This window comes from Lithobates pipiens, unplaced genomic scaffold, assembly GCF_037356315.1.
Source record: "Lithobates pipiens isolate NorthernLeopardFrog02 unplaced genomic scaffold, aLitPip1_a1.2 Scaffold_23, whole genome shotgun sequence".
Classification (NCBI taxonomy): domain Eukaryota; kingdom Metazoa; phylum Chordata; class Amphibia; order Anura; family Ranidae; genus Lithobates; species Lithobates pipiens.
Window position 1 is genome coordinate 331189012 of NW_027507785.1, and position 15893 is coordinate 331204904.

The following is a 15893-nucleotide window of genomic DNA, read 5'->3' on the forward strand; positions in this document are numbered from 1 at the left end:
AATCTTTAGTACCCCTTCTGGTATTAAATCTCTAATCTCTAGTACATTTTGTGTGGGTCACCTAATCTCTAGTATTCCTTGTGTGGCCACCTAATCTCTAGTACTCTTCGTGTAGATCAGCTAATCTCTAGTACCCTTTGTGTAGGCCACCTAATCTCTATTACCACTTGTGTGGGTCAACTAGTCTCTAGTATATCTTTTGTGGGTCAACTAGTCTCTAGTATATCTTTTGTGGGTCACCTAACCTCTACTATGGCTTGTGTGGGTCACCTAGTCTCTAGTACCCCTTGTGTGGATCACCTAACCTCTAGTATCCCTTGCGTCGGTCACCTAATTCCTAGTATCCCTTGTGTGGGTCACCTAATCTCGAGTATGCTTTAACTGGGTCACCTAATCTCTGGCACCCTTTGTGTGGGTCACCTAATCTCTATTATTCCTTGTGTGGGTCACCTAATCTCTAGTACCCCTTGTGTAGGTCAACTAGTCTCTAGTATACCTTTTGTGGGTCACCTAACCTCTACTATCGCTTGTGTGGGTCACCTAATCTCTATTATCCCTTGTGTGGTCACCTAATCTCTAGGACCCCTTGTGTGGGTCACCTAAATCCTAGTATCCCTTGTGTGGGTCACCTAATTTCTAGTATAATTTGTGTGGGTCCCCTTATCTCTAGTATCTTTGGTGTGGGTCACCTAATCTTTAATACCTATTGTGTGGGTCACCCACTGTCTAGTATACCTTGTGCGGGTCACCTAATCTCTAGTATCCCTTGTGTCGGTCACCTAATTGCTAGTATCCCTTGTGTGGGTCACCTAATCTCTAGTATGCTCTAAGTGGGTGACCTAATCTCTAGTATCCCTTGTGTGCGTGACCTAATCTCTAGTACCCTTTGTGTAAATCACCTAATCTCTAACACCCTTTGTGTGGGTCACCTAATCTCTAGTATCCCTTGTGTGCGTGACCTAATCTCTAGTACCCTTTGTGTAAATCACCTAATCTCTAACACCCTTTGTGTGGGTCACCTAATCTCTAGTATCCCTTGTGTGGGTCACCTAATCTCTAGTACCCCTTGTGTAGGTCAACTAGTCTCTAGTATCCCTTTTGTGGGTCACCTAACCTCTATTATCACTTGTGTGGGTCACCTAACCTCTATTATCCCTTGTGTGGTGACCTAATCTCTAGTACCCCTTGTGTGGGTCACCTAATTTCTAGTATCCCTTGTGTGGGTCACCTTATCTTTAGTATCCTTGGTGTGGGTTACCTAATCTTTAATACCTATTGTGTGGGTCACCCAGTGTCTAGTATACCTTGTGTGGGTCACCTAACCTCTATTATCACGTGTGTGGGTCACCTAATCTCTATTATCACTTGTGTGGGTCCCCTAATCTCTATTATCCCTTGTGTGGTCACCTAATCTCTAGTACCCCTTGTGTGGGTCACCTAATTCCTAATATACCTTGTGTGGGTCATCTAATTTCTAGTATCCCTTGTGTGGGTCACCTTATCTTTAGTATCCTTGGTGTGGGTCACCTAATCTTTAATACCTATTGTGTGGGTCACCCAGTGTCTAGTATACCTTGTGTGGGTCATCTAATCTCTAGTATCCCTTGTGTGGGTGACCTAATCTTTAGTACCCCTTGTGTAGGTCAAATAGTCTCAAGTATATCTTTTGTGGGTCACCTAACCTCTACTATGGCTTGTGTGGGTCACCTAATCTCTAGTACCCCTTGTTACATAGTAGGTGAGGTTGAAAAAAGACACAAGTCCATCAAGTCCAACCTATGTGTGTGATTATATGTCAGTATTACATTCTATATCCCTGTATGTTGCTGTAGTTCAGGTGCTTATTTAATAGTTTCTTGAAACTATCAATGCCCCCCGCTGAGACCACCGCCTGTGGAAGGGAATTAAAAACATCCTTGCCGCTCTTACAGTAAAGAACCATCTACGTAGTTTAAGGTTAAACTCTTTTTTTCTAATTTTAATGAGTGGCCATGGGTCTTGTTAAACTCCCTTTTGCGACAGTTTTATCCCTATTGTGGGGTCACCAGTATGGTATTTGTAAATTTAAATCATATCCCCTCTCAGGCGTCTCTTCTCCAGAGAGAATAAGTTCAGAGCTCACAACCTTTCCTCATAACTAATATCCTCCAGACCCTTTATTAGCTTTGTTGCCCTTCTTTGTACTCGCTCCATTTCCAGTACATCCTTCCTGGAGGACTGGTGCCCAGACCTGGATAGCGTACTACAGGTGCAGCTGGACCAGAGTCTTGTAGAGCGGGAGAATTATCGTTTTATCTCTGGAATGAATCCCCTTTTTTAATGCCAATATTCTGTTTGTTTTGTTGGCAGCAGATTGGCATTGCATGCCATTACTGAGCCCATCATCTACTAGGACCCCCAGGTCCGTTTCCATCCTAGATTTCGCCAGAGGTTCTCCCCCCAATGTATAGATTGCATTCAGATTTTTGCCACCTAAATCCATTATTTTACATTTTTCTACATTAAACCTCATTTGCCTTGTAGTTGCCCACCCCATTAATTTGTTCAGATCTTCTTGCAAGGTTTCCACATCCTGTGGAGAGGTTATTGCCCTGCTTAGCTTAGTGTTGTCCGCAAATACAGAGATTGAGCTGTTTATCCCATCCCCTAAGGCGTTTAAGAACAAATTAAATAGGATTAGTCCCAGCACAGAACCCTATGGGACCCCACTTAATGATGGCGGTTAATAATGGTGCTGTGGGAAGTGGTTCATGGTGCTTGGTACTAGACTCTAAAGGGGAACAAAAGTCCACTATACTTCCCTCCACTCCAGCTCCTCCACTGGCACTGACATCTTTGCTAGGGCTACCTCTGGGTACCTGTACAAAGGAATGAATCCATTCTGGCACCAAGGCATGCCAAGAGTCCACGCTGATCAGTGCAGGTGTGCCTTAGTTTACAATATGAAGGACACTGCTGAACCGGCTGAAATTCAACCCATCTATGGCCAGCTTTAATTTACAATACAAAGGCACCAGGTAGTGTCCCTTGTACAATAAGAACCCTTCCTGCCAGCAAGTTCAACTTTACATCCATTTCCATGATGTACTTCACTACAGGAAAGGAGGAAGAAGTTGTAGAAGAGAGATGAGACAGCGGAGAACCCTATAGAGCGTATCCTGGAGCGGAGAGTCAGGAACAGATAGGAAGGCTTGTTGTAGACTACTTGCACGAGCACACAGAAGGATGTCCAGGAAATCCAGGTGTCTCTTCTGCTGAATCTTTTCCAGTTCCTCCTCATTCTGGAGACTTTCCTTTCTTTGTTTTATCACCATGTCTAAAGACAGAAAATATGTATCAGGAAGGAACACAGAGATGAGGTCAGGGCTCATAGGTATATGTATTACCAAAGCATGGCAACCCATAGCAACCAATCAGCTTTATCTTGACTCAATTTATATAAAAGAAGGCTGAATTTTGATTGGTTTTGTTGATTTCTGGCTATTCGTGAATAATAATGCGTAGCAGCATAATTTTTGCAAAACACACTCTAATTTGTCGCCCTCAAGTTTCTGAGTCCAAGAACCAATATGGTAGCAGCATAAATCCCAGTTTGAAAAATAGGATTTATGCCCTCTAGTCCTGATCTACGCTCTTAAACCAGTCTTGTTCTTTGACCCTAAGCCCTTCCTGATCCTCAGCCCTATACCCCTAAGCCTTCCCAATCCTCTAATGTAAGCTCTGCCCAATCTGTGACCATTAACCATTCTCAGTCCATGATGCTAAAACGTCACAATCTACAACCCTGAAAGCTTTCAGCTCCTCAGTTCTAAACTTTTCCAAATCCTCAACCCCAAAGCTTCCTGATCCCGTACCCTAAATGCTTCCTAAACACCCCAAAATGTTTACCAATCCACAAACCTTCCAGCTTCTAAACCCTTCCCAACCCTCAATCCTCCTCTACTCCAAACCTTCCTAGTTCATAACCCTATACCTTTCCAGTCCTCTACCCTAAAAACTTTTCCTTAACCCCCTAAACTTTTCCTGAATCTAGTCTCTGAACCCCACTGATCCTTGATCCTAACCCATTCAACTCTAACCTAATCCTCATTCTTCTTCTTCTTGATCTGCAACCCTAAACCCTTCTGATACTTGACCCTATATCCTTCCTAATCCTGGACCACAAACCCTTCCATATCCTCAACGTCAAACCCTTTCCCATCCTCTGCCCCAAATTCTTCATCATCCATGGCTTTAAAAACGTAACCAATACTCAGCGCTAAACTTTTCCTGATCTCTAACCCTATATTGTAAACTCTAACGAGCAGGGCCCTCTGATTCCTCTTGTACCAAATTGTAATGTAACTGTAATGTCTGCCTTTATTTTATTTAAGCGCTGCTCAAACTGTTGGCACTATATAAAACCTGTATAATAATAATTATAATAAATAATAATAAACCCTTTATGAACCTTTCCAGTCTTTGGTCCCAAAGCCTTTATGGTCCTTGACCCCAAATCCTTTCCAATACTTGACTCTGAACCTTTCACAATCTTCAGCCTCACACCTTTCCTGCCCCTCGACCCTAAACCCTTCTTGATTCTCACCCATAAATCCTTCACCACCCTGTACCCCATACTATTTCCAATCCTCAACCCTAAACTTTTCATCATTCTCAGACCTGAACCATCTATAATCCATGACCCCAGATCCTTCCTGGTCCATGACCCTAAAACCTTCCTGCTCATCGACCTTAAGGCCTTACCAATCCTCAACGCTCGACCCATCCTAATCAACCTCCATACCTAATCCCTTCACCACCCTCAGGCCTAAACAGTGTCCAGACCTTGACACCACACCCTTTCCAATTCATGGCTTTAAAACCATTTCCTATCCTCTGGCCCAAACCCTTCACCATCCTCAGCCCTAAACCCTTTCTGATCGCTGATCCTTTGAACTTCTTCCTTAGCCTAAAACCCTTCCTGATCCTTTGCCCCAAACTATTCCCAATTTTCGTCACTAAGCCCTTGACTATATTCAGCCTTAAACTGTCTTGATCCTTGACCCTAAAATCTTTACCATCCTGGACGCTAAACCCTTCCTGATCCTTGACCCTAAATTCTTGACCATCCTTGTTCCTAAACACTTTCTGAATTTCCACCTCAAACCCTTCCTAATCTACTTATTTGTATACTTATTGTAACATTGGGGGATGTTTAACTCAGTGGTAGATGCCTTTTCAGTAAGTTCACAGCGAACAGGAACTTTCGTTTAAGGGCATGGTAGCCCACTTTTATTAAAAAGGAACAACATAAAGTTCATACATGCACTTGGTTGCCCACACAGGGGTTCTTCTGCTAAAAACAATACATGAAAAATGCCAAGCCACCTGGCTCTCTTCAGCAGCACTGCCACCTAGGCTTTACACTTCAGCCCTCTTGGCCTTATAACAGGGTTCCTGCACAACTACTGTACCTCTTTTCAGCTTCCTTGCTGCTCAGGCCTTCCACTTCAGGCTCTCATTTGTCTCAGATGCGCAAAGCTTTAACACACACAGTGTCTATCTATAAAGCAGCCCCTCACTGCTCTGATCCTCAGACTTGGGTCTCTGGCTTTCTCTAGTGCACTCTCTGCACTCTCTGGACTCCTGGAGACCTCCTGTCTCTCTGGGTGGAGCCCAGAACCCTAATCCTAACTTTGCTATAAGCCCAGGACCCACCTGCTCAATCAACCAGCCAGACCCCTGGCTGTTCCAAAAACCCGGTCCCAGGATTGGAGATTCCATCCCACCCATAACGCTATGGAATCTCCGGGCTCCAGGTCCCCAAGTGGATTTTACAAACTTGAGGAAACTGATAAAACAGATTCCTCCACATTAAATACCCCTGGAGCCCCTCAACCTGCCTATTTGAGAACCCTGGGCGACAATTACTAGGACAGGGAACTGTACTGTCACATTATGTATAAGTGCACGTGACTTAAAGCGGAGGTCCACCCTAAAGTGGACCTTCCGCTCATTGGAATCCTCCCCCCCTCCAGCGCCACAATTGGCACCTTTCAGGGGGGGGGGGTGCAGGTACCTGTACAGTACAGGTATCTGCACCCACTTCCGGGATAGCTCTCTGCGGAAAGGGGCATAGACTACGCCCCTTTCCGAAAGTCCCCCGCTGCCTGCTGGGAAACACACAGATCCCAGAGGCAGCGGGGTCCATCCTTATTGCGCAGCGCGACTCGCGCATGCGCAGTAGGGAACCGGGAAATTAAGCCGAAAGGCTCCACTTCCTGATTCCCATACCCAAGATGGCGGCGGCAGCACCTGAGAGACGTTCGAGAGATCGGCTTCGGGTGACGACATTGCGGGCGCACTGGGCGGGTAAGTGTCATTATTTTAAAAGTCAGCAGCTGCAGTATTTGTAGCTGCTGGCTTTTAAAAAAAAAAAAAAACGGCGGAACTCCCGGCGGACTCCCGCTTTAAAACTTAGTAAAATACACAAGCTGATGAGATTTCGATAAGAAGAACTAATGGTGTGATCTGCATCTGACGTTCATCCCAGACACCAGAGTTGTTGTGGGAGATGTCAGTGCTGCTCTCTGTTTGTGGTCTGGTTCCCACTGCTGTGCTGCTACTTGTTTAATCTGATAAGGACATTTATTCACACTCAGCCCTTCCTTCGGGCTTCAGCTGACTTATGTGAATGAAGCCAGCGTAGGTCTGTGCGCCAACATAGATCTGATGCCAACTCCAGGGTGCGCTAGTCTCTTCTGAATATTTTATAAGTTATTTATTATCAGAGATCAATCAACAAATGAAGGTTGTACTCTCTCTGCAGGAAGCTCTAAAGTACTGAAGACAATGTAGCAGCAGAGACCCGGCCGCCTTTCATCTCCTCTGGCTGCTTGCCTGGATGCAAAACGCTGGGCGGATAGATACTGGGCTCACCTCCAGGAACCCATCTCATGTCCCAGTAACAAGATCCCAAAGATAGGCAGAACTGGAGCACTCTTGTTCTACAAAACACAAATTGCGTGTTTGCTGCCCTATAACATCGGAATTCAGATCTACGTAAGAAAAAGACTTCCAAATAAAAAGGTCCATGCTAAGGTGAGCTTCAAACAGAGTAGAAAATGGATTAAACCCTGTCAGTTTGTTTTGCGGTCTGTGACCCTTTTGGAGACTTCTCCTTACTTCCTGTTATGTTTCAGGAAATGAAGAAAATCTCCCCAAACGTTGGAAATCCCCTATTAGCTTTTACCAGCATGGGTGTCCCCATCAGAAGATTTCCTGTCACCTCCTGTTCTAGGGACAACTCTAAAGTTTGGAATTTCCCATCACTTTCTGTCATAGTGACACCAGACAAAATATATATGGTAAATCTCCTCAGTGGAGACACAAACAATAAAAGCCTGGCAGGGGTACTAATCATTCCAGCAAAATTGTCATCCATCTTAAACATTTTGAAATGATAAGTCCAGTCCGAAAGCAGACACCACGCCACAAGGTGTCTATTAACTTGGTTAGCCAGGATAACCTTCTTTGTGTGCCCCTCTGAAACTGGTTTCACTCTACCAAGGACCTGACTTGTTTATTCCTCATATATGTACTGTAATGTGAAGAGTCCATATCTATGACAAGCCTGCTGTAAGATCACTGGGGGTTAGGGCTGTGTCCATCCAATGACATCATCGTGACTGACCCATAAAGCCTGACCGATTCCTTTTTTTATTGTCTTTGACGTAGACCTACCCAGAGAAAACCCATTGACCTACCCAGAGGAGATGTGCCCGGCCATAGCCAGCTCCTAATCTGTGCCTCTCTGGTATTTGCAAAGAAAGGACTGCTCTCTGAAATGACTTTGGGGCTATATGGTCAGTTGCGATGGAAAGTTCTTCCATATTTTGCCAAAATTAGACAAATAAGGCCATTGAAGAGCATTGGCCCTGTGCAGGGGAGGACTGGGCTGATACGTTGCTTGGGGGCCCTAAGAGGAGACAGTGCACCTTGTAGACAGATCAGAGCGTGTAAGTAGGTTGGCAAAGTTCTAGTCAATTGCTGCCAAGCAGGGAGGGAAAGGATTATTTCCCAGTCTTTTCACTTTGCAGGCTGCTGCTGGGCTTTGCCTTCCCTTCTCTGTGCATATACAGTATCTCATAAAAGTAAGTACACCCCTCACATTTTTGTAAATATTTTCTTCTATCTTTTCATGTGACAACACTGAAGAAATGACACTTTGCTACAATGTAAAGTAGTGAGTGTACAGCTTGTATAACAGTGTAAATTTGCTGTCCCCTCAAAATAACTCAACACACAGCCATTAATGTCTAAGCCACTGGCAACAAAAGTGAGTACACCCCTAAGTGAAAATGTCCACATTGGGCCCAAAGTGTCAATATTTTGTGTGGCCACCATTTTCCAGCACTGCCTTCACCCTCTTCGGCATGAAGTTCACCAGAGCTTCACATGTTGTCACTGGAGTCCTCTTCCCCTCCTCCAGGACGACATCACAGAGCTGGTGGATGTGAGAGACCTTCCCCTCCTCCACCTTCCGTTTGAGGATGCCCCACAGATAATCAATAGGGTTTAGGTCTGGAGACATGCTTGGTCAGTCCATCACCTTTACCCTCAGCTTCTTTAGAAAGGGAGTAGTCATCTTGGGGGTGTGTTTGTGTTCTGAAGGGAGGGGATCATGCTCTGTTTCAGTATGTCACAGTGCATGTTGGCATTCATGGTTCCCTCAATGATCTGTAGCTCCCCAGTGCCGGCAGCACTCATGCAGCCCCAGACCATGACACCCCCACCACCATGCTTGACTGTGGGCAAGACACACTTGTCTTTGTCCTCCTCACCTGGTTGCCCCCACACAAGCTTGTCACCATCTGACACCAAATACGTTTATCTTGGTCTCATCAGACCACAGGACATGGTTCCAGTAATCCATGTCCTTAGTCTGCTTGTCTTCAGCAAACTGTTTGCGGTCTTTCTTGTGCCTCATCTTTAGAAGAGGCTTCCTTCTGGGACAACAGCCATGCAGACCAATTTCATGCAGTGTGAGGCGTATGGTCTGAGCACTGACAGGCTGACCCCCCACCCCTACAACCTCTGCAGCAATGCTGGCAGCACTCATACGTCTATTTCCCGAAGACAACCTCTGGATATGATGCTGAGTATGTGCACTCAATTTCTTTGGTCGACCATGACGGGGCCTGTTCTGAGTGGAACTTGTCCTGCTGTATGGTCTTGGTCACTGTGCTGCGGCTCAGTTTCAGGGTCTTGGCAATCTTCTTATAGCCTAGGACATCTTTATGTAGAGCAACAATTCTTTTTTTTCCGAATCCTCAGAGGGTTATTTGCCATGAGGTACCATGTTGAACATCCAGTGACCATTATGAGAGAGCTATGACACCAAATTTAACACACCTGCTTCCCATTCACTCCTGAGACCTTGTAACACTAACGGGTCACATGACACTGGGGAGAGAAAATGGCTAATTGGGCCCAAATTGGACATTTTCACTTAGGAGTGTACTCACTCTTGTTGCCAGCAGTTTAGACATTAATGGCTGTGTGTTGAGTTATTTTGAGAGGAAGGCAAATTTATACTGTTATACAAGCTGTCCACTCACTACTTTACATTGTCACATGAAAAGATATAAAATATTTACAAAAATGTGAGGGATGTACTCACTCTTGTGAGATACTGCAAATCAGGAGGAAGCTGTGCTCAGCAAATTCCAGCCACGTGGAAGCATGGACAGGTTGACTGCTGCTAAGAACCCAAGGGCTATGTCCCTTTTTGCCTTCCCTTCTCTGTGCATATAGATCAGGAGGGAGCTGTGCTCAGAGAGTTCCAGCCACAAGGGAGCAAGGACAGACTAACTGCTGCTTTAAACCTGGGGGCTCTGTCCCTCTCTGCTGTTTTTAGCTGCCTTCTCATCCTGACTGTCCTCACTGTAGATCCCCTGCTTAAGGAGTCTGCCAACATGTCTGAGGGTTGCTGAGACCTGTGGTCCCACAACACAGCCTGTTGTGTGGGAAGCACAGACACAGACAGTAGGCAAGAAGTGGGAGAGGGCCTCTGTTCCTGAATCCAGCTAGGGTGCTACGAACCTGTGTCCTGGAGCCTTCCACATGTTGGGGAATTGCTGGGATTTGCAGTTCTCCCAGAAGATGTCAGCAATGGACTCTTTCCTTAGCAGGTATGCCAGGGAACCACACAAGCCTGTAGTTAGGGATTAGGGATGTTGGGAAAAGACTGCACTTAGTGTTGAACTGTTATCCTATGTTTCTCATAATGCTGCACTATTACAGTAAAGCTTTTGAAATGTTTCCATTCCTTGGTCTGAAGTTACTTAAAGGGGTGCATGGTGGTAATAGAAGCACAGGGCTGTGATGTCCACACAAGGTGAAGTGGTCAGATTCTGTTGCTAGGGGCAACAAGTACCAAAAGAAGGATGATATGACAGCCAGACAGCGGGAGAGCGGTACCGTCAGGGGTGATGGGTCTCATGTCCTATGTATATCTCATTATAGCCTACCTCCTGAGTGGTCAATCCCCCAGAAACCCGGACCGGACCCATGTGGTGGAGACCTTAGGGACCTAGCCATACAGTATAGGAAAGTGAAGAGTTAATTATGCGTGTGCATGGGGTGCGACAGTTCCCGCTCTGTCACTGGGAGATGGGTGGCAGAGTCAATCTGGACTAGCAAAAAGGGGCACTGCTCTGTGGTGTCTCCTTTAAAATGTTGCATCTTGAGCAGGTTTGTGTATCCTGAGAGCAGGAGGCACCTGTATACAGCTTGGGTTATGATACAGAGACAACGGGGTGTATGTCTCACTTCTAAATCAGGGTAACGCATGTCACATGAATGTGGCCCCTCCTGGCCCCGGGCATTAGCGAGCACCAACACCGGAGAGTCCGGGAAAAGCAGAGGAGTGAGGGAGAACAAAAAGCCGCATGTGAACTAGGCCAGTCGGCTTCACCCACAACCAGGTCCAGCAGTCAAAGACGCATGTTCACCATTACATACTGCTGGAAGATGTGAATAGGCATGTCCCAATGAGCCATGTTCTGTAGGGACACCAACCTTCCACTATACCCACCAATTAACGCACTTTGCACGTTTTCAAGCCACTGAACTCTGAAAAGATGAGCTGGTTGTACTCCCCCCCCCAATCCTCCTTTGTTCCAGTGTATGGAGAGGCAACGACCCACCACTGTCTGCTGAGAAATGGTGGAGGTAGGGTTGTAGACTCCCCATCACTCATCATGTGATCCAGAATGTTGGGTATGGTCAGATATGTAGGAATGGCCCATACATGTATCTGAAATTCAGGGAGGTCTATCCCATCCAATACATAGGAGCAGCACAGTGGCCAATCCATTCATACACAGATCGCTATGCAAGGAGGTCGCTGATCAACTCGGGGGTTACCTGTGAACTGATGGGCGATCTTAGACGCCTTGTGAAAACGTCGTCCGTCTTTGCTGAGATTAAAGATCAGGTCGCTGTGATACGGGAAATAGCAGAGCCGCTCGTTCACCAGGTAGGTCAGTGTCAGGACTGCCTGAGTGTACGGATTATCTCTACAAGAAAGAAATGAGAAGAAAATGGCGGTGAGTTGGTTGTCTCCTCTCCTTAGATTGTAATTTCTTGGGGACAGGAATTACTAATCTGAATGGGCAGCATACTGGCAGGAATGGTACCGAAAAGCCCACATGGTACCAATATTCAAAAAAGGGCCGAGATATATTTCTGGAAACTACAGACCAGTCAGTCTAACATCAATAGTACGTAGACTATTGGAGGGGATGATAAGGGATTATATCCAAGAATTGGTGGATGAAAACAGTATCCTTAGTAGTAATCAGAATGGGTTTATGAAAAGTCGTTCTTGCCAAACCAATCTGTTAACATTCTATGAGGAAGTGAACGTCCATCTACTGTAGATAAAGCTGGTGGATGTGGTGTATCTGGGTTTTCCAAAAGTATTTGATATAGTCCCCCACAAAAGCTTAATCTATGAACTGAGGTCTGTAGGAATGGACCATAGTGTATGTACCGGGATAGAAAACTTGTTACAGGGGCGTGTCCAAAGGGCGGTGATGAATAACATATACTCAGACTGGTCTGGAGTGGTAAGTGGGGTACCCCAAGGCTCCGTCATGAGACCAATTCTTTTTAATGTATTCATACCTGATATAGAGTATGGGATAAATAGCATAATCTCAGTGTTTGCTGACGATACAAAGCTAAGCAAGGCAATAACTTCACAGCAAGATATAGAAACTTTACCGGAAGACCTCAATAAAATAGGGGGTGGGGGTTAGGGGCTGAATGTTAAAAAAAAATGAAATTAATGCAATGGGGGACTAAAAATATAAACACAAACTACTCAGTAGGGGTAGAACCTCTGGGGGAATCCAGGGTGGTAAAGAATCTGGAGGTCCTAATAGAAGACAGACTGAGCAGAAGAATGTAATGCCAAGCTGCAGCAAGCAAAGCCAACAGACTATTAGGGTGCATAAAAAGGAGATTTACTCCAGAGATAATACGATAATCCTGCACCCTTTATAAAACTCTGGCCGCATCTGGGGTATTCAAGTCCAGTTCTGGTCACCAATCCTTAGAATGCACATACAGTATTTATTTGAAAAAAAATTGAAAACCGTTTATCATTTTCCTTTCACTTCACAATTATGTGTCACTTTGTGTTGGTCCATCACATAAAATCCCAATAAAATACTTTCTCAAGGCCCTGTAGTAACATAGTTAGGTTGAAAAAAGACACAAGTCCATCTAGTTCGACCAATAAATTGGATTGGAATTGGATGGACTATTGTCTTTATTCGATCTCACCAACTATGAAACTATGTGAATGTACGACATGTAAATGATCGATAAATGATATAGCTACCCGGAAAAAATAATCAGAGTCATGCACTCCTCTCCGTGAAAGGCTGATGCAGACTGGAACACAAGGCCCAACCACTCCAAATCCACCTGAGGGATACCACTCAGTCTAAGGCCCAGGTAACACCTATGCATTTTGCAGTGTATTTTTAGTTTTGCGGAAATGCACCGCACTCCATTTAATGTGATTTCCTACGGGTTCATAGACCTGTTCTTCCCTGTCTGACCTCTTCTACGTGTTCACACCTGTCTGTCCCTTTTATAGACCTATTATCGCCTCTCTATCCCCTTCTTCATGTTCTCACCTATCTGTCCTCTTCATACACTTGTTCTCACCAGTCTGTCATCTTTTACGTGTTCTCATCTGTCTGTCCTTTTCATACAAATGTTTTTACCTTTCTGTCTTCTATGTGTTCTCATCCTCTTCTATAAGATCTCATCTGTCTGTCCTCTTCTACGTGTTCTCATCTGTCTGTCCTCTTCTACGTGTTCTCATCTATCTGTCCTCTTCTACATGTTCTCATCTATCTGTCCTCTTCTACGTGTTCTCATCTATCTGTCCTCTTCTACATGTTCTCATCTATCTGTCCTCTTCTATGTGTTCTCATCTGTCTGTCCTCTTCTACGTGTTCTCATCTATCTGTTCTCTTCTACGTGTTCTCCTCTGTCTGTCCTCTTCTACGTGTTCTCCTCTGTCTGTCCTCTTCTACGTGTTCTCCTCTGTCTGTCCTCTTCTACGTGTTCTCCTCTGTCTGTCCTCTTCTACGTGTTCTCATCTGTCTGTCCTCTTCTACGTGTTCTCATCTGTCTGTCCTCTTCTACGTGTTCTCCTCTGTCTGTCCTCTTCTACGTGTTCTCCTCTGTCTGTCCTCTTCTACGTGTTCTCATCTGTCTGTCCTCTTCTACGTGTTCTCATCTGTCTGTCCTCTTCTACGTGTTCTCATCTGTCTGTCCTCTTCTACGTGTTCTCCTCTGTCTGTCCTCTTCTACGTGTTCTCATCTGTCTGTCCTCTTCTACGTGTTCTCATCTGTCTGTCCTCTTCTACGTGTTCTCATCTGTCTGTCCTCTTCTACGTGTTCTCATCTATCTGTCCTCTTCTACGTGTTCTCCTCTGTCTGTCCTCTTCTGTCTGTTCTTTTCTACGTGTTCTCATCTGTCTGTCCTCTTCTACGTGTTCTCCTCTGTCTTTCCTCTTCTCCGTGTTCTCCTCTGTCTGTCCTCTTCTACGTGTTCTCACCTCTCTATCCCCTGCTACATGTTCTCACCTGTCTGTCTGGCAGTTGTTATTGCAGCTGAAGGCACATTTCATGATGGTGTCCAGTGTCATAGCACTGACATAGGGGTAGATATCCACCGATGTCCCTCTGGTCACCTCTTTCTGAAAGCGGTTCTGATGGATGAAAAGTGAATGTTTATCATTTCAAATCTTCTACTATATATAAGACTTCATATTCCCCAAACTAGACAGTGTGGTCTGAGGTCCTGGCCTCCTCATATTCCCCAAACTAGACAGTGTGGTCTGAGGTCCTGGCCTCCTCATATTCCCCTGACTGGACAGTGTGGTCTGAGGTCCTGGCCTCCTCATTTTCCTCCAACTACACAGTGTTGTGTGAGGTCCTGGCCTCTTCACAATCCCCCAACTGGACAGTGTGGTCTGAGGTCCTGGACTGCTCTTTTTCCCCCAACTGGACAGTGTGGCCTGAGGTCCTGGCCTCCTCATATTCCCCCAACTAGACAGTGTAGTCTGAGGACCTGGACTCCTCATATTCCCCCAACTGGACAGTGAGGTCCTGGCCTCCTATCTCCACAGTGTAGTCTGAGGACCTGGCCTCCTCATATCCCCCTGTCTGCAGTGTGGTCTGAAGTCCTGGCCTCATATTCCCCCAACTGGACAGTGTAGTCTGAGGTCCTGGACTCCTCATATTCCCCCAACTGGACAGTGTAGTCTGAGGACCTGGACTCCTCATATTCCCCCAACTGGACAGTAAGGTCCTGGCCTCCTCATATCCTCCTATCTCCACAGTGTAGTCTGAGGACCTGGCCTCCTCATATCCCCCTGTCTGCAGTGTGGTCTGAAGTCCTGGCCTCATATTCCCCCACTAGACAGTGTAGTCTGAGGTACTGGACTCCTCATATCCACCCAACTGGACAGTGTGGTCTGAGGTCCTGGCCTCCTCATATTACCCTGAGTGGACGACCTCCATGCAGTGCTCAGGATAGCCGCTCACACTGGATGTCACCAGAGGAATATTTGTGTCAGTAGAAGATGCGGCTCAATATAAATGTCAGGAGGAAATTCTCTCCCACGGTCTCCATCATTACCGACATGATGTGGGCGGAGTTCTCTATTATTACCAGCATGATGTGGGTGGAGTCTGACATGAGCTGGATGTACGGCTTTAGGACGTCATAATGGAAGGCGGGGGTCAGCAGCTTCCGATGGTGGAACCATTTCTGTCCAGACAAGACCAGGAGACCGCGGCCTGCCGGAAACAACGAGGAGCAAAATCAGATATAAATCCTCATTTGTCATCAGTAATGTGTCAGTCTAAGACTTCCAGGTATATAGATCACAGGACTCCCCCCCGACAATGCCTTTATATGCTTTTCTCTTCAGAAGGACGACACCATCTTTGTTCAGGCATCATCCAGGGTCAGTATCAATTCCTGGACCTGGTGCCTGATGCTGTTCTTGGCTGTGTTCAAAAAATGTCTGCCACAGATCAACCCCTGCTGTAACCTCTGACCTTTTGACATACTACACAGTTACAATGTACAGTCCGATCACTGGGGGAGGGGAGACTGAGGAAATGACTGCTCCTCCTCCTATAAAGTTACAATGTACAGTCTGATCACTGGGGGAGGGGAGACTGAGGAAATGCTTCCTCCTCCCTGCAGAATCTCAGCCTAGGAAGATTCACTGACCAGATCTCAGGGACAGCTTTGCAATGATAAAGGTGGAGGTTTTCCCCACAATGCTATGGTATAGGGACGACTCATTCAG

General features: G+C 45.8%; 1 protein-coding gene across 1 annotated transcript in view; it reads right to left on the reverse strand.

Annotated features, from left to right (window-relative positions):
- LOC143926704 (cytochrome P450 4B1-like) overlaps positions 1-15893 on the reverse strand; it is a 37907-nt gene that overhangs the window by 12781 nt on the left and 9233 nt on the right. Inside the window, exons 4-7 of the mRNA XM_077450714.1 lie at positions 15245-15372; positions 14155-14279; positions 11410-11561; positions 3210-3316 (exon numbers count right to left, since the gene is read on the reverse strand). Coding sequence (XP_077306840.1) covers positions 3210-3316; positions 11410-11561; positions 14155-14279; positions 15245-15372 — 512 coding nt within the window. The remainder of the gene's footprint in view (positions 1-3209; positions 3317-11409; positions 11562-14154; positions 14280-15244; positions 15373-15893) is intronic.